Below are 24,115 nucleotides of genomic sequence, written 5' to 3'. Positions count from 1 at the left end.
GAACAAAAAAAGCAAAAATACTACTTTAAGTTCAATTCCATGGCGTGTGTGGTCCCCTCTGCAGTCAGTTTACAGCTGGGAAGAACAGGATTGACTTCTGGACCGTAGGCTTGTCCCATGTGTGGGCAAAATGCACTTGACAAGTGGGTCCCAGAAAGAGAGGAAGTCATATGAATGGAAAAATACAGAAGAGTTGACTGGTCAGATGCTTTGTCCAAACAAATAATGGAGCTGCTTTGGGATTCCTGTTTTGTCTCCAGTCTAGCCCCCAGGGTCTGTTTCGTTGCAAACGATATGTCACCACAGTTCTACAGTGCTAACCCCGTATTCATGACCGTGACCATGCAGAGACAGCATGCCCCCATGCAGCTTCTTTCCTCTGGGATTTTCATTTGCTGGAGGATATCCTCTCAACTTTCCTGACCGTAGCACAGCATCATTCGGTATTTCTGGAACCACCGACTGAGGACTTCCCATGTTTAAATAAATCACTTAACAGGACCTGAAATGTACTGTTTTCAATGCCAAGAAATGGATTCCAAAATCGTTTCCAAATTATTTATAAGAAACACTTGTTTGTTTCAGTAAGTCTTGTTTTTGTCACCGTCCACTGGCAGGCCACTCACGCTGCACCTGCCTTGTTCAGCTGGCAGTCACGAGTGTTGCAAAGGCGAGAAACATAGGAGAAACTTATTTTTAAACAGTGTGTAACTAACTGTTCAGTTGCACTTCCAAATACTATGTTCAGTATGCTTTGGGGTGACGCATAATAAATACACTCTTCTTCCTGTGTTACCAGATGTTCTGGACACTCTGTAGTTGTATTAATTATGTTTTTTCCCCCCAGAATAACAATTGGATCTATTGCTTTAGAGTACTTCCCCAGAAAACATACTGAGTATACTATCTGAAAGTGTAAATAACAGGGTTTAAAAGTCAGCTTATCGTCTGTTTCCTGAGTTGGCGGACATGTTGTAATGTCCGCTGCTGAGAGACATCAGTTTCGTCCCATAGGAAAACATCTTCCTAACCTCACCTGGTCCTGGCAATTTCCTCAGGGCCAATTCATTTCCTATATTGGTCATTTAGGTCGTTGTTCCCCATGTTACCATGATTTTTCTTTATCGTGTTAAAAGAAAAAAACTCTCTTAGAGATTAAAGAAAATATTTTCCACAAATAAATCTGGGACTAGATTAAAATAAAAAGTAGATAAAAATAAAAATAACAAGGTCACCTGGGTGGCTCAGTTGGTTGAGCGTCCGACTCTTGACTTTGGCTCAGGTCATGATAAATAAAATAAACATTTTAACAAAAGTAGAATAAATAAGGTCATAATTACACAAAACTTATTTGTAATTTAAACATGCAAATTTATAATTTAAATAAAACTTCAGTGTAATGGAATATGCCTTTCCAATTAACATTCTTTTTCTTTTTTTAATTTATCATTGAGAGAGAGAGAGAGAGAGCACAGCTGGGGAGGGGCAGAGAGAGAGGGAGAGAGAGAATCCCAAGCAAACTCTGTGCTGTCAGCACAGAGCCCGACTGGGGGCTCAGTCAATCCCCCAGACTGTGACATCGTGACTTGAGCCAAAATCAACAGTCAGATGCTCAACCAACTGAGCCACCCAGGTGCCCCTAACTTTCTACTTTTAATTCATTATGTAATTTTAAAATATAAAATTTTTGATCATTTGATTATCGAAGTTGCTCAGAAAGTTTCTCTGTGTGTGATATTATAGTTAGCATTATGCCATTACTGAGTTTTATTTATTTTGTTTTATGTTTATTTATTTTGAGAGAGAGAGAGAGAGACAGTGAGAGAGACTTAGCATATGCCGGGGAGGGCAGAGAGGGAGAGAGAATCCCGAGCAGGTACAGTGCTGTCAGTGCAGAGCCCTATAGGGGGGCTCCAACTCACGAACCATGACATCATGACCAGAGCCGAAGTCAAGAGGCAGGTGCTTAATCAACTGAGCCACCCAGCGTCCCCTACTCAGTTTTAACAAAGAAATGAAAGGCCGTTTGTAAACTTGTTACTGTCAGAAATATTATTTCTAAAGCCTGTCATTGCACATGTTTGTGTTATGTTGTCACTGAAGGGTCTACCCTTTGCAAGCATTAAAAACAGCCAATAGCAGTTCTGACGCTTCTTGTACAAATGCTTTCGGGGGGGGGGGGGTTGCTTCTTCTCTTTCAGTGTAATAGAATTCTGAATCAAGCTTTTTTTTTTTTTCTTTTTCCTAATCCAAGAATTTCCAGCTTACCTACTTCTCACCCCAACACAGCCTCTTAGGATAATTTAAAAGAAAATCTCAAAACCAAAATTTATAATATTTATAAACATCATGAATGAGCACCTACTCTACCCAGGAGCTTCATGGATACTATATTTAACACTTCTGGAAATTTTATACTGTAGAAGTCACTATCCTTATTTTACAAATAGGTAACGTACACATAAGGTAATGTCACAAAAGTAAGGCAGTTGGTCCAGGGTCATACAACTAGTAACAGGCGAGGTTGGGATTCAAACATCCTTCTGCCTCCAAGTCACTCTGCTTCCTACTCCCCTGAAGTTAAGATTTATGTTGCTTTACTTCAAGACATGGTTTTGACAACATTATACTATTAAGTGCTTTTAATTTAGTGTTATAATTGTATTCAAATTCAGGTAATGTTTACATACAATAAGTGTTGAATTTTACATTTCTATTCGGGAACTTATGTATAAATAGAATTATATTTGACTATTTTTGAACTTAGGTATAAATAGAATTACAGAATATATAATCTCATTGTGTTTGGACTCTTCTGCTCATCATATCTGTGAGGTTCATCAATGGACAACGTCTACCTTTTAAAATGTTAATTACAACTTAATGTTAATTTTGAGTTCAAAGACATTTGATTCCCTTTAAAATAATGAAAAAACTTGGGGTGCCTGGCTGGCTCAGTCGGTAGGAGCATGTGACTCTTGATCTTGGGGGTGTAAGTTCAAGCCCCATGTTGGGTGTAGAGATTACTTAAAAAAAAGTCTTCAAAAAACATACTGAAAAAATCTAAGTAGTATTTAAGAATTTAAATATTTAATAATAAAATTTAATTTATATACTTCATATTAATATTTCTAGAGGTTACAGAAACTTCTAAACCAAATTTTGATGAAATATTGTATCACTTAATCAACTCTGAACACCTAGGTACTATTTATATTTTTACATTGAATATATATCTTAAAATCCTCCATATTAGTACAAGTACTAACTATACATTTTATGATAATGCACATTTTGCCTTTGGAAGAAACCAATTTTAAGAGTATAAAAATTTTTAACTTTTAGGACTATATAGACATAAAAGGTACAACCTCATATATAATTATTATGTAGTGATATCTTTTTTTTTCAATGTTTATTTATTTTTGAGACAGAGAGAGACAGAGCATGAGCCAGGAATGGGCAGAGAGAGAGGGAGACACAGAATCTGAAGCAGGCTCCAGGCTCTGAGCTGTGAGCACAGATGCTCGGCTCGAACCCACGAACTGTGAGATCATGACCTGAGCCAAAGCTTAACCAACTAAGCCACCCAGGGCCCCTGTAGTGACCTCTCTTGAAAGCTTGGTGCTTTAATTCCTTAAAAAGTCTTATGTAAGAGGTTTGGGATAGCATAATCATTTCCATCTGTATAATTACTAACAAAGTGTAGGACTCATTAGTAGAGAGCGGAGTATGTAATCTCAATACACATCCCTGACTCCAAAAGGGTTGTCAATAAAAACCATGAAAGATGGTCTTCCAACATCACTATTCCACGCAAATCTGAACAGCGTGAGTGACAAAATTCTAAGCCACAGCTATATGGAAGATATCTACACCTTCGTATTAAAAAATAATGCAGCTTTTGAACAGGGTGATCATTCAGTATACAACTAATGTTACAGGGGAAGGAAAAGACTAGAAAGAGGGAGATAGTAAGGGACAGAGGTGTGTTCAATTTAGTGATGTTACAAACTTCACTTAAGGAAAAAAAATGTTTAGGGACATGGAGTATGGGTAATTTTGGATAAATGTGGTTGAAATAATACAGGCTTTGGAGCCATATAGACTTGGTTTGAATCTTAAGTTTATTACTTATTATCTTTTTGACTGTGGCAAGTTAACCTCTGAACTTAGTTTTGCCACCTGAGAAGCTGAGAACACCTAACTCAGAACACTGTTGTTTATCTTACATGATAAAATACGTACACATGTACCAAGTACATATAAAAACTTTCTTTTTCTTCTCCTCATAATTATTACTGTACTAAAAGATAATCACTGCAACCTACTGGATAATTCTAATGCAAGATAATCCCAATACAACCTACCGGATATATTCAGAATTGCTTGCAAACACCTATATTCTTTCCATAACGCAAGTAGGTCTCACAATAAAGTGACATCACCTACTTAGAAAGATTACAGGTATTATGACTCAGATGTGGAAATGTCACAGAAAGGAGTAGTATAAAAAAGTGATTTGAACTCAAGGGCATCAGCAATGAGCACTCTCCAGTGATGCCTGGGACCCAATGGTTCTCTAGAAAAAAAGCTCAGGATTGTCTGAAATAATGGAATACGAAAGCATAGCAGAGGACTGTCAGCACAGCCCTGGAATAGTAATAGTATGGAAAACAGTGGAATTATCCAGTCAGCAACTCACATACTATCCGTATGCATACTAACCCTAATATCCAGAAGGGTTTCTGGGATCAGATGATTGTATAGGTTCAAAACCAAGGCCTGATGCTTTTTGGTTGTGTGCCAAATTACTTTGCCTCGATTTCTCATCTGTAAAATGTGGACAGTGATTGTTAGCACTACACAGAGCCATGATGAACATTTGATGAGCTTATCATGGAGAGGGTTTAGTTTTGAACGATACCAGGATACATTCCACACTTAATCCACATGCCTCTTGCCTTCCAGGAGGATACCCTTTCTTGGTTCTCCTTCTGCTTCTCTGGTCATTCCTTAGTCTCCGAAGCTGGCCACAGCCAGGGCACAAGCGAAGGAGTCCTAGCAGAGAACAGCTGCTGAGAGGCTTAGAGCCAGGCAGAGATGACAGAGGTCACACAGTACTGGAGTCTGAGCTTACCCACATTAAGATCGCAGGAAATACATTTCCAAAAATAAAGGCCATACTTGAGGAATAAGAAGATAGGAATAAGGAATTCTAGAAATAAGTGCGAACGGAAACAGACCACCCCAGTAAAGCCTACACCCAAGTTCTGATAGGACTAGGTTGATGTGACCAGTAATTTGTTTTTTAGAGGAAGCCTCTATAACATACCATCCACAATTTCTAGCATACAATAAAAATTACTAGATGTGCAAAGCAGGAGAAAGTGTCCAATAATCAAGATAAAAGAAATGAAAGTAAAAAAGGGTTTCTAAATAACTGTGATGAATATGTCAAAGAAAAAAAGAGGAAAAGATATGCAAGATAGGTAACATGGAACATTTCAACAGTTACAATCAGTAAAAAAAGAATTGAATGGACATTTTAGAACTACAAAATCCAGTATCTTGAAATTAACAATTTACTAGCTGGGTTTAAAAGCACACTCAACACCTTAATCCTATTTATTTAGAAGAGAATGAATGAATGAATGACAAGAAAGGCTAATAGAAAACATACAAACTGGGGGCACTCAGCTGGCTCAGTCAGTAGAGTACGTGACTCTTAATCTTGGGGTCTTGAGTTCAAGCCCCACATTGGGTGTAGAGCTTACTTAAAAAAAATAATTAAGAAAAATTTAGAAAGGAAAACCTACAAATTGATTTTTTTCCAAATTTAAGGACAGTGACCAACAGATTTGAAGAACTAAGAAAATGTTAAGGCACGAACCAAATTTCATAGTCAAATGGCTGAAAACCAAAGATAAAAAAGAAACCTCTCAAAAGCAGGTTTCACATGACCGGGCCATCCATTATCTCCCTGATGGCTTATGAGTCTCCAACTTAATTCTTGCTTTCCTTCCTTGCTGTCCCTTGAACAAATCTGGCAAAATCTTGCCAGATTGTGGCTGTCTCCTCTGCCTGGGACATTTTTCCCCAATGTGTCACTCTGGGCACCTCACTTAAAAATCACAGCCCACTTCCCACCCACTTGTACACCCATCCCTAGGCTATCCAAGCTCTTAGAGTCCCAATCACTCAAGCATTCCTTATTTTTTCCCACAGCGCTTTTCACCTTCTAATACAATTTACTTCCTACGTTTATTGCTAATTGTCTGTCTCTACCCACTAAAAAGTCGTCTCTGAAATGATAAGGATCTTTGTTTTGTTCATTGTTGTACCCCACGTATCTTGAACAGGGCCCTGCACACATAGGTGCTCAACAATTATTTGTTGAACGAATGAATGCCATTATTATATTGTCATTATTCTAAGCCTTTTTAGTCACCAAGTAAGTTCATGCCATGTCCTCCATCTAATACAATTTTCTCTATTTACCTTTGGAACTGCTTTTGAAATGTGATTAAGACTGGTACAGTAGCTCAGTAGTTAAAAAACAGACCCTGAAGCCAGGTAACATGGATTTGCAACTAACAGGATTCCATATATATACATTCTGCATTCTCTCTCTCTCTTTCTCTCTGTCTATATATATATATATATATATATATATATATGCACACACACACACACATACATATGGAATTTTTATATATATTACATTATAGATATTTATATATATGCAACTTGCAGAATGTAGGCAAACAACTAAATTGCTTTCTCCATTATTAATAATTACTAATCCATTACCAATTTATTTATACATATAATCAAACAGTAGCAATAATAGCATCAATTGCATAGTGTTCTTATAGGTTCTAGGCATTTCACATATTAATACATTTAATCCTTCTATCAACCTCATGAAAACCAAGGCACAGAAAGATTAACTAGTTTGTACCATGACATACAGCTTAGTAAATGATACAGCAGGATTTAGACCCATGCTGAGTTCCAATGAAAAGAAATTTTTAGATTGTACAAAATACTTCCTAAAAAATATAAATGAACTAAATGTAACAATTAAATTTATATTTGCTTAAAAAAAGCAAGGCAAAACCTTTCTTACCACTAAAGACAGAAATGCAGATATTAGGATATGTCACTAGGTGATGCTCTTTGTTAAATTTCTCTCCTAAGAAGGTAATCTGAGGATTTATAACTTATTCAGATGGGAAAGAATTTATGCTAGGTCTAATAATTAATTTAGTTGGCTCTTTAACCACAAAAGTTACCTCAGCCAGAAAATAATTTTGTATGCAAAAAGATAAGCCCCACAAAATTATGGGAAACTTTCTGCAAAATTGTAACCTTAGAATACTGAGACTTCCTCACCATGAATACGGTATCTCTTTCTGCAGCATGAATATGGTATCTCTTTCCACTTATTTTTTCTCTTCCTCCATTTATGTCTCCATTTTCCTCAACGTTTTAATAAGATTTTATATTTTTAAACAAAAAAATCCATTAAAAATGGGAAGAGGGTTTGAATAGACATTTTTCCAAAGAAGACACACAGATGGCCAAGAGATGCATGAAAAGATGCTCGACATCACTAACCATGCACCATGACTTTGATGCAAATCAAAGCCACAATGAGACATCATCTCATACCCTGTCAGAAGGACTACCCTCAAAAAGACAAACAGCAAGGTGAGGATGTGGAGAAAAGGGAACTCTTGTGTACTGTTCATGGGAACATCAGTTGGTGCAACCACTATGCAATCGTATGAAGTTTCCTCAAAAACTAAAAAAATAGAAACACCGTATGATCCAGTAATTCCACTACTGGGTATTTACCCAAAACACTAATTTGAAAAGATATATGCTCCCCTATGTTTATTGCAGTATTATTGACAATAGCCAAGATGTGGAAGCAACCTAAATGATCATCCATAGATGAATGGACAAAAAGATGTGGGGTGTGTGTGTGTGTGTGTGTGTGTGTGTAACATATACATGCATACATATACATATAATTTATAAAATTAATAAGACAAAGACATATTACACACTTATCAAACTGACAGAAATGTAAAGATCGAGTGTTAGTTAAAAAGGATATAGGGGCGCCTGGGTGGCGCAGTCGGTTAAGCGTCCGACTTCAGCCAGGTCACGATCTCGCGGTCCGTGAGTTCGAGCCCCGCGTCAGGCTCTGGGCTGATGGCTCAGAGCCTGGAGCCTGTTTCCGATTCTGTGTCTCCCTCTCTCTCTGCCCCTCCCCCGTTCATGCTCTGTCTCTCTCTGTCCCAAAAATAAATAAACGTTGAAAAAAAAAAAATTTAAAAAAAAAAAAAAGGATACAGAGCACTGGAACTCTAATAGATTGCTGTGGGGAAAGGAGGTAACAATTCTTCTGGAAAAATAGCTTGGCATTATACAGTAATCCTGAAGACGTACATAGCTGGATGGCCTGTACCGCTACTAAATATACATCTAGGGGCGCCTGGGTGGCGCAGTCGGTTGAGCGTCCGACTTCAGCCAGGTCACGATCTCGCGGTCCGTGAGTTCGAGCCCCGCGTCGGGCTCTGGGCTGATGGCTCAGAGCCTGGAGCCTGTTTCCGATTTTGTGTCTCCCTCTCTCTCTGCCCCTCCCCCGTTCATGCTCTGTCTCTCTCTGTCCCAAAAATAAATAAACGTTAAATATACATCTAATGGAAATTTATACCAAGAAACACGTGTAACAATGGTCACAACAGTATTATTTGTACTAGGAAAATTTTAAAAAAACTCAAATGTCCCTCAGCATTAGAGAGGATAAATAAATTGTAGTATGTTAAGACGATGGAATAAAACACAGTATTGCAAAATGAACAAATTAAAGCTCTTACAACAATATGGATCAATTTCACATCCATGTTCTTTATTTCATTATAAAGAGATACAAAATAACATGCATGTATAAGTCTGTTCATATAAAGTTCAAATCCAATGTCTGCCACTTATTTTCGAATGGTTCAGGAAATAAAATATGTATCTAATACCTAATGAGATATAATGAAAATGTAACCGATCAACTGTGAATCTACGGGAAGAATACACAAGGTTTCATTTTACTAGTTTGCTGTTTTCCTTGGGTTTGAGATTTTTCAAAATAAAAAGATAAAAAAGGGGCGCCTGGGTGGCGCAGTCGGTTAAGCATCCGACTTCAGCCAGGTCACGATCTCGCGGTCCGTGAGTTCGAGCCCCGCATCAGGATCTGGGCTGATGGCTCAGAGCCTGGAGCCTGTTTCCGATTCTGTGTCTCCCTCTCTCTCTGCTCCTCCCCCATTCATGCTCTGTCTCTCTCTGTCCCAAAAATAAATAAACGTTGAAAAAAAAAATTAAAAAAAAAAAAAAGATAAAAAAGACTAAAAATCAGACAAAACTAATTTATATTGTTTAAAAGTAGTTTCTTCATCTGGATGACAGATGTATGACTTTTCTTATAATTATTTATTAAATTACACATACGTATTTTATATATTTTTTTCCGTATGTATATTTCACAACAGAAGAAAGGTTAAAAAATGTGATCCAGTATGTAAAAATACTTTCAAGAAAAACTGCTTAAATACACTTATTAAACATTATTACAAAAAATAAATAACAAGTCTTTTATAAGCAAACTTTAAGTAAAGGGACTTTGTTATGTGGGCCATTTACTTGGGATCAATCTATCAAAAGGTGCTGAGGACCAATTTTTGAAGCTTGCACTGTAGTTATATCATCTGATCTTTCCATGGGATAGTTCTTACACAAGTAACAATTCTGAATCTTGTTTAGTTTGATATTAGGTAGCACATTCTTCTAAATAATTCCCTTGAACTGCAATATGATAACCTAATATTCACTTTGGCAGGTACTCTGGCATATGCTACTTAAAAGTGTATTGTAAGAGGGGCGCCTGGGTGGCTGAGTCAGTTGGTGTGGTGTCTGATTTCAGCTCAGGTCATGATCTCATAGTTTGTGAGTTCGAGCCCCGTGTCGGGCTCTATTCTGACAGCTCAGAGCCTGGAGTCTGCTTCAGATTCTGTGTGTCCCTCTCTCTTTGCCCTCCCCAATTTGTGCTCTGTCTCTCCCTGTCTCAAAAATAAACATTAAAAAACTTTTTTAAAAAAATGTATTGTAAGAAAACACTAAATGAAAGTTTCATAATTATCCAAGTATCATGCATAAGTTATATAGTCCATGTGTGAATTTTGCCTGTTTTCTATATAGGTTTTTGCTATTTTTCTCATTAGGATTTCACAGTATTTTTGTGTAAAACCCTCAAAAGTCAAAAGTTGTTCGGAATTTCATGTTTTCAAACTGACTTTGAATATATTAATCCCCTTGATTGTCTTTTGTGTCATCTAAATCAATATCAAAATCTAAATCATCATCACTTTCTTCTTCATTTCTTCTGCAACTTCTAGGGTTGGAATGTAGATTACTTTCAGGATTTTCTGTCTTTTCTGGTTCTTTATTAAACCTAAAATTGAAAAAAAAAATTAAAACTTCTATTTATTTCTCAGGCTTTCATTATTTAACTATAGAGTGACAAGAACTTTATACTACATTTCCTGATTAGGAGGAGCCTAAAAAAATAAGTATAGAGTAAAAGATCCTTGAAGACTAATATCAGTCAAGATCCAACCAATTATAATATTGTTGTCAACAAAATAGCCTCAAAGAAATTAATATATGATGTCCACTAAAGAAAAGCAGTTATATAATGAATGAATTCTTCTGTGATGAGTGATGAATGTAAGCCTTATGGATAAATATTTCCATTTCCTAAAAATATAAAGTTTTATTTTTACTGTAATGATAGAAAATTTTAATGAATAATTAAGACTTTTTTCCTGTTAGGTAGAAGGAAAGAATCTAAACTGGTGTGATAGACTGCACCTTAAGACTCTTAGAGCTACTGAATGTTTCCTTGAAAGAAAATCCACTTATCAATTACTAAAAGAGTAAATCCCAGACATGAAAAAAAAAAATACTCACGGAATAACAATGTCTTCTTTCTTTCCACATTTTGCACAAACTTCAAGTTCACAGGCACATGGTCTACACATTATGTGATAAGAATCTTTCACTGCTTTTTGTAAACATTTAACACTACAAGTGGGAAAAAAATCAAGTATTATTTTTTACTAATTTCCTAAGATTTATCTGCTGAAATGAGGGGGTGTAGCTAAATGTATAAGTGAAAAGCCTAAAAATCAAAACTCCTATATTTCAATCTCACTTATCTTATGTCAATTTAGATTAATTATATAGCATTTCTAAACAACAGTTTGTTATTTTTTAAGTAAGCTCTAGGCTCAAAGTGAGGCTTGAATTCATGTCCTCGAGATCAAAATCACAAACTCCACCTACCGAGCCAGCTAGGCACCCTAAATTTATCTTCTTTCTTAAAGCTTTTAAAAATGTCATCTGCACGGGCACCTGGATGGCTCAGTCTAAGAGCCTGAGACTCTTGATCTCAGGGTTGTAAGTCTGAGGCCCACATTGGGTGTAGAGATACTTAAATAAATTTTTAAAAATGTCATCTGCAAATAGTGACAGTTTTACTTCTTCCTTTCTTATTTGGATGCCTTTTATTTCTTTTTCTTGCCTAATTACTCTGGCTATGACTTCTAGTACTATGTTGAATAAAAGTGGCAAAAGGTATCTTCATCTTGTTCCTGATCTTAGAAGAAAAGCTTCCAGCTTTTCTCTATTGAGTCTAATGTTAGTTATGGGTTTATCATATACAACCTTTATTACATTGAGGTATGTTTCCTCTACCCAGTTTGTTGAGAGTTTTTATCATAAACAGATGTTGAATTTTGTCAAATGCTTTTTCTGTATTTACTGAGATGAACATAATATTTTTACCTTTCATTTTATTAATGTAGTATATCACATTGATTCACAGATGTCAAACTACCCCTGCATCCCTAGAATAAGTTCCACTTGATCATGTTGTATGATCCTTTTCATGTATCATTGAATTTGGTCTGCTAATATTTTGTTGAGAATTTTTGCATCTGTGTGCATCAGGGATACAGGCCAGCAATTTTCTTTTCTTCTGACATCCCTGTCTGGTTTTGTTATCAGAGTGATATTGGCCTCATAAAATGAGTTTGGAAGTGTTCTCTTCTTTTCTATATTTTGGAATAGTTTGAGAAGAATTGGTGTTAATTCTTTAAATGTTGGCAGAATTCACCAGTAAAACTGTCTGGTCTTGGACTTTTGTTTTGGGAGAGACTTTTGATTATTAATTCAATCTCCTTACTAGTAATCAGTCTGTTAAGATTTTCTATTTCTTTAAGATTCAGTCTTGAAAGGTTGTATGTTTCTAGGAATTTATCCATTTCTTATAGGTTTTCCAACTTGTTGGCATATATTTGTTCATGTAGTCTCTGAGGATCGTTTGTATTTCTGTGGTATCAATTGTAACTTCTGTTTTACTTCAGATTTTATTTGAGTCCTTTCTCTTTTCTAGTGGGTGAGTTGAGCTCAAGATTTGTCAATTTTGTTTATCTTTTCAAAGAAACAGTTCTTAGTTTTATTGATCTTTCCTATTGTCTTTTTACTTTCTATTTCACTTTTTTTCTGCTCTGTTCTTTGTTATCTCCTTCCTTCTACTAAGTTTGGCTCATTTGTTCTTCTTTTTCTAGTTCCTTGAGATGTAAAATTAGGTTAAGTTTTCTTATTTCTTGATGTAAACATTTATTGCTATGAACGTCCCTCTTATAACTACTGCTATATCTCATATGTTATGGTGTGTTCTCTTTCCATTTTCATTTGTCTCAAGGTGTTTTGTTTTGTTTTCTCTTTCTATTTCTTCTTTGACCCATTGGTTGTTCAGTAGTTGTTTACTTTCCACAAATTACTGAGGTTTACACTTTTGTTCTTGTCATTTATTTCTACTTTTATACTGCTGTGGTTGAAAAAGGTACTTGATATGATTTCACTCTTCTTAAATTTTTAAGATTTGTTTGGTGGCCTAACATAGGATCTATCCTGAAGAGTGTTCCACATGTACTTGAGAAGAAAAGTGTATTCTGTTGTTTTTAGGTGGAATGTTCTGTACATATCTGTATAATATTGTTAAAATGTCCACACTACCCAAAGCAATCTACAGATTCAATGCAATGCCTACTAAAGTTCCAAAGACATTTCTCACAAAAATAAAATAATCCTAAAATGTAAATGGAGCCACAAAAGACCTCAAAGAGTCAAAGCAATCCTGAGAAAGAACAAAGCTAAAGGCATCACACTTCTTGACTTCAAACTATATTACAAAGCTACAACAATCAAAACAGTATGGTGTGGACATAAAAACAAATGCATAAATCAGTAGAACAGAGTTGACAGCCCAGAAATAAAAGCACATATATATGGTCAATTAATTTACAACAAAGGAGGTGCACCTGGGTGGCTCAGTTTGTTAAGCGTCAGACTTCAGCTCAGGTCATGACCTCATGATTCATGGATTTGAGCCCCACATCAGGCTCTGTGCTGATGGCTCAGAGCCTGGAGCCTGTTTCGGATTCAGTGTCTCCCTCTCTCTCTCTGCCCTTCCCCCATTCACACTCTGTCTCTTTCTCTCATAAATAAATAAATATTAAAAAATTTTTTTTTAATTTACAACAAAGGAGCCAAGAACAAACAATACTCTACACACATACATACATACATAAAAAATGAAAATATACATGCATACAAAAACTTGTACATGAATGTTGACAGCAACATTATTTGTTAATAGCCAAAAGAATGGAAACAATCTAAATGTCCATCAAGTAATGAAAGGCTAAATAAGATGCATAGCTTTACAGTGGAGTACTTAGTAATAAAAAACAATTAAGTACTGATAAATGTTACCACACGCTTGAAAAAATTATGCTAGGAAGCCAGCCACAAAACACTGCATGCTATATGATTCTGTTTATATGAAATGTTCAAAATAGGCAAAGTGATCGAGCCAGAAAGCAAGAGTAGGGGTGTTTGGGGGGAAAATGCAGATTGACTACCAATGGGCATGGGGTTTCTTTCTGAGATGATGAAAATGTTCAAAATTGGGTGTGGTGATGATTGCACAACTCTATCATATCCTAAAAGCAACTGAATTGTACACTTCAAATGGATGAAGTGGATGGTGTGTGAGTTAAACCTTCATAAAGGTATTTTTAAAAGTCAAACGGAAGTGTTAGAAATAAAATCTTGGAATGAAAGACAAAAGATAGCAGAAATCCACTTTAAACAGAAACATATAGACAGTAAAAAGTAGGACAAGGAAAAAAACCATGCAACTACTAATCAACAGAAAACTGGAGGGGCACCTGGGTGGCTCAGTCAGTTAAGCCTCTGACTCTTGATTTTGGCTCACGTCATGATCTCGAGGTTTGTGAGACTGAGCTTTGCATCGGGCTCTGTGCGACAGAGCAGGGCCTGCTTGGGATTCTTGCTCCTCTCTCTCTGCCTCTCCCCTGCTTGCATTCTCTCTCTTCCCTCTCAAAATAAATAAACATATAAAAAAAAAAAAAAACAGAAAGCCGTAGTCAATATATTATTATCAAAATATACTTCAAAGAAAATTGCCAGGTATAAAAATGGTTATTACATGACAATAAAGGGATCAATTTTTTAAAAACACCCAATAATCGGGGCGCCTGGGTGGCTCAGTCGGTTAAGCAACTGACGTTGGCTCAGGTCAGTTTCTCACAGTTCCTGAGTTCGAGCTCAATCTGTGCTGACAGCCCGGAGCATGGAGCCTGCTTCGGATTCTGTGTCTCCCTCTCTCTCTGTCCCTCCCCTGTTCGTTCTCTGTCTCTCAAAAAAAAATAAACACTAAACAAAATTTAATAAAAACACACACACACATAATAATCTTAAATGTTTAGGCACCTAACAACAGGGTGTTAAAAGAGGCAAACTATTGATAAAAAGAGAAATAGAAAAATCCACAAGTATAATTAGGGACTTCAACACTTCTCTTTCTGTAATTGATGGAACAAGTATGCAAAAAAAATCAATGAAGTTATAGAACACCTGGTTGATAGAAGCCTATATCAACCAAATTAACATTTATAGAACACTCCACCCAACAAGAGCAATATATTCTCTTTAAATACACGTGGAGCATGTTCCAAGACAGACCATATTCTCAGCCATAAATTAAAAAAAATTAAAACAAATTAAAAAAATTTTTAACCTGAAATTTGTTCTTTTACCATAATGAAATTAATCAGTACACAGCAAAACATCTGCAAAATGCCCTTATATCCAGAAATTAAACAAAACATTCCTAAATAACATGCAGGTCAAAGAGGAAGTCACGAGGGAAATTAGAAAATATTTTGACTGAATGACAATGAAAACACAGCATTGAAATTTATAGAACAAAGCTAAAATATTCTTCACAAATTTATATAATTAAATGTTTATATTAAACAAGAAGAACTATCTGAACTTCTACTTTAAGAAAGCAGGGAGGGGGGCACCTGGGAAAAAGTGTAAACTCAAACAAATGGAAGGAAGCAATGTCAATACAAACCAAAATCAATGAAATTGAGGGGTGCCTGCCTGGCTCAGTCAGTAGACCATGTAACTCTTGACCTTGGGGTCCTGACTTCAGGCCCCACACTGGAAGTAGAGTTTACTTTTTTAAAAAAATCAATAAAATTGAAAACAGAAAGATAGAGAAAATCGATAAAACCAAAAGGAGATGCTTTTAAAAAATTCATATAATTCATAAACACATGGCCAGACTGACGATGATAAAAGAAAGGAGACAAATTACCAATATCAGGAATGAAAGAAGGGACAGCACTAGGTAAATCTAACAGATATTAAAAGAACAGTAAGAGAATTTGGCGAACAACTTGATGCACATAAATCCAACAACCTCTACTGATACAGACACATTTCTGAAAAGGCATACTATCAAAACAAGAAATAGCACTAATTAAAAAAAAAAACTAATTACACAAGTCCTTTCAGAAAACAAAATAGGAAGGAAAAGTTCTCAACACATGTGATGAGGCCCTAATATTGTGATAACACAAAGACAAAATTACAGACTGGTATTTCTAATGAACATAGATGTAAAAATCTGTAACAAAATGTTAGCAAATGAAATTTATCAAATTTCGGAAAGGGTATACATCATGACCAAGTAGGCTTTATCCAAGGGCATGCAAGGTTGATTCAATATTAAAATCAATGAAGGGGCGCCTGGGTGGCTCAGTATCGACTTCAGCCCAGGTCATGACCTTGTGGTTAGTGAGTTCAAGCCCCGCATCTGGCACTATGCTGACAGATGGAGCCTGGTGCCTGCTTCTGATTCTGTCTCCCTCTCTCTCTGCCCCTGCTCCTGCCCCGCTCACACTCTCTCTCAAAAATAAAAATAAACAGTAAAAAAATATATTAAAATCAATTCATATAATTCACTGACTTGATGTTCTAAGGAAGAAAACCCATTTATTGATCTCCATAGACGCAGAAAAAGCATTAAAGTAACATCAATGCATGATAAAAACTCTCGGCAAACTATAAAGGAAACTTCTTCAAACTGATAAAAAGCATCTACAAAGAAATTACAGCTAACATCATATTTAATGATGAAAGAATGAGTATCTTCCTTATAAGATCAGGAACAGGGAAAGAATACAGGCCCTCATCATTCCTTTTCAAAAATATACTGGGGGTCCTAAGCAGTGCAATGAAGGCAAAAAAGAAATACAGTAGCATACAGATTGGAAAGCAAGAAATAAAACTGTCTTTATTTTTTTAAATCATTGTCTATATAGAAAATCCCAATGAATTAACTAAAGAAGTATTAGAAATAAAAAGTGAGGGAGCGCCTGGCTGGCTCAGTCGGTATAGAATGAGACTCTTGATCTCTGGGTTTTGAGTTTGAGTCCCACACTGGGTGTAAAGATTACTTAAAAATAAAATATTTTTAAAAAGTAAATAAATAAAACATGAGTTTATTAAAGTCATAGTATATATGGTCAGTAAACAAAAATAAACTCTGTGTTCTAGCAATGACCAATGTCTTTCTGTAGAAATTGACAGACTGATACTAAGAGTTATAAGAAAATGGCAAAAAAAAACTATAACTGACAAAATAATTTTGAAAAAGAAAACCCAGTGGGAAGACTCATGATTGGATTTCAAGACTTACCGAAACACTGCAGTAATCAAGTTAGTGTGGTATTGGTGAAAGGATAGACACATGGATCAATGGGACAAAACAGAATCTAGAAATAGATCCATACGTATACAATCAATTGATTTTCAGCACAGTACAAAGGGAATTCAATGGAGAAAAAACAGTCCTTTCAACAAATGATGCTATAACAACTGGATATTCATAAAATTAATAGGAAATGGTTCATAAGTCCAAATATAAAACCAAGAATCATACAACTTCTAAAAGAAAACACAGGAGAAAATATTTGTGAGCCTAAGCCAGGCAAAGATTTGTTAACTACAACAAAATCATGATCAAAAATTCCTAAGGGGCACCTGGGTGGCTCAGTCAGTTGAGTGTCCCACTCTTGATTTTTGGTTAGGTCACGATCCAAGAGGCGTGAGATGGAGCCTGCATCGGGCTCCACACTGAGTGTGGAACCTGCTTGGGATTCTCTCTCTCCCTTTCTCTCTGCCTTTCCCCTGCTTGAGCTTGCTCTCACTCTCTCTCTCAAAATAAATAACTGACTGTAATGGCACTGGGTTCAGAAATCAGGCCCTCTCTATTTTACCTATTTTTTTTTTAATGTTTATTTATTTTTGAGAGAGAAAGAGAAAGAGACAGAGCATGAGCAGGGGAGGGGCAGAGAGAGAGGGAGACACAGAATCCAAAGCAGGCTCCAGGCTCAGAGACCGACACGGGACTCGAACTCACGAACCACAAGACCACAACCTGAGCTGAAGCTGGATGCTTAACCAACTGAGCCACCCAGGCACCTCTTACCTATTCTTTCAATACCTGTATTCTTCTCGGGCACAGGATGGCTGTACATGTCATTAGGATGGCTGCCGATCTTAAGACTCCTGTATAAGGTTTCTTCCTAAATAACCAAGCATGATCCCTCAGTGAGCATAAAATCCAAGATACATCTGACCATGTGCTTTCCAAAAGGGACCAGTCAAAACTATGACCTAGTTAGGGCACTCACACAACAGCGGACCACTCCCTTGGGACTGGGTCATGGACAAAGCTCATGAGAAAGTTGCCCAGATTAGATAGAAATTCCATACTTTCGTTTTCTTCACGTCTCAGATTTGTCCTTACCCATGGGCTGTTCGGTGTTCTTTGTCCTACTCTCAAGGGCGTCTAGCTATATGACACTCAGTATGATATAAAATAACTGCCTCTTCTTAACAAAAGCCAGGACCTTCACTTCATCCATTTATATTAGATCTAGAGTCTTAGGGGCGCCTGGGTGGCGCAGTCGGTTAAGCGTCCGACTTCAGCCAGGTCACGATCTCGCGGTCCGCGAGTTCGAGCCCCGCGTCGGGCTCTGGGCTGATGGCTCAGAGCCTGGAGCCTGTTTCCGATTCTGTGTCTCCCTCTCTCTCTGCCCCTCCCCCGTTCAAGCTCTGTCTCTCTCTGTCCCAAAAATAAAACGTTGAAAAAAAAAAAAAAAAAAAATTTTTAGATCTAGAGTCTTAGAAAAGGGATTATTATTGGTCGCCAAATACATCGACTCCCCCAAAACGGAAAGAGGCAGCCCCAACCTCTGTGGCGATGCAGTCCATTCACCAGAACCTATTGCAGTCTAGAATGCAATACAGAAGCAAAGGAAGGTCGACATCCCTTCTCAAGAAGTACAAAGGTGTCAGAGCGGTCAAGAAGAGGGACGCTGGCTGCCACTCTGAATCCCAGAACAATATTCTGGGCAATAATCCCAGGCAATATTCCTGATGAGAATATTCTGTCATTCAGAAGCAAAGGGGGATTTTGGTAATGGACTCCTACTCAGTTAATGTACTCTCCCCATTTTTGTAGGAATTAAATATGGAATCAACTTTCCTCAGTCCCAGAGGACTCTCCCTTGAGCTGTCTCCTAACACATTAGAGTCAATTTGGACAACAGGATTTCTAATCTACCTGGGAAAAGGCCTAAAAAGGAAGCAAAAACTGCTGATTGCCAGACTAAATGCAACCTCAGTATTGGGGAGACTTCTCCTGTCTTCCAAGGAAACCCATGTTGATGGAAAGGAAGGATAGGCAGGGGTTCCTTCTTTGGAAGGCATGCTAGGTCAAAGAGGTCAGCAGGTCGGAGATGCCCACCTACACCAGGGACAATAATTTGATGGTTCCAGGGAAATGTCCCCAGGGCCCAGACTATCCAAAGCAATGCTCTTGGGGATCAGCAGGGATGCCTCTAGCCCAGGAGGCTGTCACTATCTTTCCCATCCTCGATCCCATCCAACACTCCCTTGGGATACATCTTGAGAAACTGGAACCAATTTGACCCTGACACCTTGGATGCTTCCTTCCCAAGTCTGCTTACTTTTGAACATAGTTGGCCTCAATATAAACTAGAGGATGGGGAAATCTGACTGGAAAAATAGACCAAAACCCCATATGGTCAGCTCTTCATGGCCCTGTATCTGGTCTGTCCTGATTCCTTTAGAGGGCATGAGAACACCCATCTTCTCACCCTCTTCTCTTCAATCCACCATCGGCTCACCTGCCTCAGGCCCTTCTACTTCTGTTAATCTGCCACATCACCTGTGTTCTGTCCTGTTCCCTACGAGCTCCCACTTCTTTCCTGTAAACAGGTTGCTGCCAAGAGCCTGTACATGCCTCCCTCTGTTTTTCCTGAGTTACTCGCCTCCTCTTTGCTTCCTCTTCCATGTGTCAGATCTGGAATATACTTTGAGAGGACCAGATAAATGTTGCCTGACTCTTGTTGTATGTGAGGTTTTTTTTCTTTCCCCTCGTTCATCTCCCTGGTTAACGGCAGCGATAACTGGAGCCAACCGTCTGGTTAGTCTACCTCCAGACAGGGGCTTTAAAGGAATATTCCCAAGCAGCTGCTGACATTCCTTTTGTTTCAGGAGGTTCCCTGTCTTCTCCAGCCCTTCAGGGACTGCCTATTTTCACGTTTTGTTGTGAGAAAGAAAAACCGCATCTGTTCACCTGTCTGAGCTGATGAGCTTCAGGACCAGGAGTCCTCTTTCCGTGCCATCTGGGCTTTTAGACACGTCCAGCCTTGCTGGCGGCACCCCGTCTCTTCTGCCTCCCCCTCCCCCTCCACCTGTTTCTGCACCACCAGCTTATACAAGGGGCTCCTACACCATTTTCACTGTCCCTGGTGTCACTGGCTCCCACTTCTCCTGCCCTCGCTATCAAGGAGTGAAAGGCACTCCAACCTGCTGGGCCACCTCTGCACGAAGTTCAAACGGGAGCGCCTTCCCAGTCAACATGAAGAGGTCCAGCGACCCCTCCCTGGGCTGAAACCACCGACTTTACACAGGCTCCCTAGGTAAAGAGGGGCCGTGGGGAACAAATAGACTGACTTTTCAGTGGGCCCAGGTGCAACATGTTCAGTATTTAGACTAAATTTGTTACTTTAATTAAGACAGACATATCTTTAAAGTTATCAGCTTTAAATATAATACTTTAATTCTATCAAGGTTTACCGAAGGTCAAATAAGCTCCTGTTATCACTGTTGCAATCTGTCAGCAAAAAGAGGACTTAAAATCTGGCTGTCTCGAAATTTTCGAGGGGCGCCTGGGGTGGCTCTGTCAGCTAAGCGTCCAACTCTTGATTTGGGCTCAGGTCATGATCTCACGGTTCGTGAGCTCGAGCCCCATGTCAGACTCCACACTCCTATCGCAGAGCCTGCTTGGGATTCTCTCTCTGCTACTCTCTGCCCCAAGCGCCTGCTCGCTCTCTCTCCCTCTCTCTCAAAATAAATAAACTTTAAAATAATAAAAACAGGTAGGTTAAATACATAAAAAAGGTTTATTGCTTTCAAAATATTTGGTAACCTAAAACTTTGAAGGTTTGCTAAGTGAGATGATAAATAGGATTGAATCGACTGGATGTCTAAACCTTTCCAAAAGATATGGACTGCTAAAGCTTTGTTTACCAAACACAGGTTTATCTGCTTTGCCTTCTTGTTGCAGAGAAACTGAAGACACTTGGGCCTGTCGGGAAACATGCTTTATGCTGTACTGAAAGACTGTACTATGGAAAAATATGTTTGTAGAAATTATGAAATGTATTTATAAATTTGCCTATCTAAAGAATGCTGGTGTAACAGTTCACAATCAGTTACTCTTTCATTTCATTGGAAACTAAGGTTTCTAACAGTTAAAATTCTGTTAAATATAATTAAGGATAATGGAATAAGGAAAGTAATTCTGTAGGAGATACATGGGAAAGATAGAAGGAATGGAAATACATTTTGTTGAGGGAAAATGAAAGTAATTTTGTCCTAAAATGAGGCTGGTTATTTGGAGAGAAATGGCTTATGATAAAATCTGAATGAAAAGGAAAGTTGTAGAAGGTTTGTGAAGAGAAATCTTTGGAAAAGAACTTCATTACGTGGTCAGGACTAAGGTTGAAGTGAATGGATTTTAAAAGTACACTGGTATAAGACTGAAATTCTGCTTCTCTCTCTGTTAAAAAGACAAAAAATTTTCAGATTGTTGGTCTGCTCTTGATAAGAAATTGTAAACAGTTTCTTTTTCTTTATCTGTCCAGAAAACAAAGCTATGTTTTGTCTTTTTCAGGTCTTTGATTACTTAGGAGAATTGAAACTTCTAAATATTAAGGGAGCTAAGTTTTGCTAACAATTGTGTAACCTTCTATAGAATCTCCTATTGCCAGCTTTGGTAAATATATCATTAAATATTAAGTTTTATAATGACCTGTAATCCTATTTAGGCACGTGCTTTAAAACTTTGTGAGGTTACAGCAATTGCACTATTAGGTATTTATCCAAGGGATACAGGTGTGCTGTTTTGAAGGGGCACAGGCACCTCCACGTTTATAGCAACACCATCAACAATAGCCAAAGTATGGAAAGAGCCCAAATGTCCATCAGTGGATGAATGGATAAAGAAGATGTGGTATATCTATACAATGGAGTATTACTCAGCAATCAAACAGAATGAAATCTTGCCATTTGCAACTACGTGGATGAAACTAGAGGGATTTATGCTACGCAAAATTAGTCAATCAGAGAAAGACAAATACCATAATGACTTCACTAATATGAGGACTTTAAGAGAAAATAGATGAACATAAGGGAAGAGAAGCAAAATAATATAAAAACAGGGAGGGGTACAAAACATAAGAGACTCTTAAATATGGAGAACAGGAGCGCCTGGGTGGCACAGTCAGTTAAGCGTCCGACTTCAGCCAGGTCACGATCTCGCGGTCTGGGAGTTCGAGCCCCGCGTCGGGCTCTGGGCTGATGGCTCAGAGCCTGGAGCCTGTTTCCGATTCTGTGTCTCCCTCTCTCTCTGCCCCTCCCCCGTTCATGCTCTGTCTCTCTCTGTCCCAAAAATAAATAAACGTTGAAAAAAAAATATGGAGAACAAACAGAGGGTTACTGGAGGGGGTGTGGGAGGGGGGATGGGCTAAATGGGTAAGGGGCATTAAGGAATCTACCCCTGAAATTACTGTTGCACTATATGCTAACTAAGCTGGATGTAAATTGAAAAAATAAATTAATTAAAAATTAAAAATAAATAAATAAATAAAAGCTTTCTAACGTTAACAAACTTCCTGAGATTTAAATGGTAAATGAAGTCTTTTTGACTAATTAGACTTATTTATTTGGTATGTTGCTTGGAAAGCACTGTCAAGCTTATAATGATAAACTTTCTTAGGTTATGTTATATGGGTAAATGCTAAAACTATTCTAGAAAATATATAAAATTCCTTAAGTTTTAATATGTTTAGCACAAGGTCATTGCTTGATATTCTGATTTTTGAAGTGTTATGTGTCACAGAAGTAACTGGATTTCCTAGTCAGCTACATTACAATGAACTCTCACATCAGATCTTCATTTTTTTTATGAGTGAATTTTATTTTTTCATTTATTTTGAGAGAGAGAGAGAGGGTACCAGAAAGGGGAGGGGCAGAGAGACAGAGAGAGGAAGAGAGAGAATCGCAAGCAGGCTCCATGCTGTCAGCTCACAGCCCAACCTGGGGCTCGATCCCACAAACTCTTGAGATCATGACCTGCACTCAAATCAAGAGTAGGATGCCCAAATGACTGAGCCACACAGGCGCCCCTCATATCAGATCTTTAACCACATCCATTTCTGAGCTTTTTTGGTTATTTATAGTTATTGTTCTGATGCTCTTGCAAAATGTGTTTCATCTTCAAAGAGACTTATGAAAAGGAATATGACAAATACAGGTATTTGATATCTTTAGGATAAAACTAAACTGTGTAAGAATTTCCAGAACTAATAGGAAACCTGCATTCAAACAGAACAAAAATAACATGGGGCTGAATGAACTAAGGAAGATGATTATCGTTTTTATGACTTTTGTTTGAAATATTGCTTGTTCTCTAATGTTTGCTCTCCTAGATTTAAGGAAACTTTCTCTTAAAATATCCATGGTTTACAGAAATATGATAAAGTATTCCCCTGTGAACAAATTGAAGCATTCAACTTTTCTCTTTACCTGAACCCTCTGAAATTCAGAAACTCAGTTGAGTTCTCTTTCTTCCATAGCCTATAGTTATTTGCATAAGTTCAATGAGAATCTGTTCTTGTAATGGGACACCACTGAAAACATTGGTTATTTTACCACCAAAGCTTTAACCAGAACGTCATATTTGAGAGAGACATGCATAGACTCAGATATGATGAGACAGCTTTAAGGAATTAAGGCTGACTTTATGGAGCCAATGGAACCTTGGAAATGTTGGTTTGATACCCTGCTTACAGAGTTCCCAGCAGCCTTACCAGGTGAATAAAGAAGGTCAATTCCTGGCAGTTGTAGGAACTTCAGGATATTTGGGGGACCTCAAGGAATATACCCTAATCTACAGGTATTGCAGCAGTCTGATGACAAACACTTGGCTTGGCTCTGGCCTCAAGAG

The 24,115-nt window shown here is 37.7% G+C and overlaps 1 protein-coding gene across 2 annotated transcripts in view; it reads right to left on the bottom strand.

Moving 5' to 3' along the window:
• The window catches only part of CD4H9orf85 (chromosome D4 C9orf85 homolog), a 126,071-nt gene that overhangs the window by 50,625 nt on the left and 51,331 nt on the right, over nt 1-24,115 (bottom strand). The window contains exons 3-4 of one of the 2 annotated variants that reach the window (XM_030293830.2): nt 11,035-11,148; nt 8,902-10,516 (exon numbers count right to left, since the gene is read on the bottom strand). The exons of the other annotated variant lie outside the window; for it this stretch is intronic. Of the exons in view, the coding sequence (XP_030149690.1) occupies nt 10,369-10,516; nt 11,035-11,148 (262 nt within the window). The 3' untranslated portion in view covers nt 8,902-10,368. Of the gene's footprint in view, nt 1-8,901; nt 10,517-11,034; nt 11,149-24,115 lie in introns of those variants that run through there. 2 annotated transcript variants of the gene reach the window in all.

This window comes from Lynx canadensis, chromosome D4 (genome assembly GCF_007474595.2).
Source record: "Lynx canadensis isolate LIC74 chromosome D4, mLynCan4.pri.v2, whole genome shotgun sequence".
NCBI classification, from domain to species: Eukaryota; Metazoa; Chordata; class Mammalia; order Carnivora; family Felidae; genus Lynx; species Lynx canadensis.
This window is presented reverse-complemented; position numbering and strand designations above follow the sequence as displayed.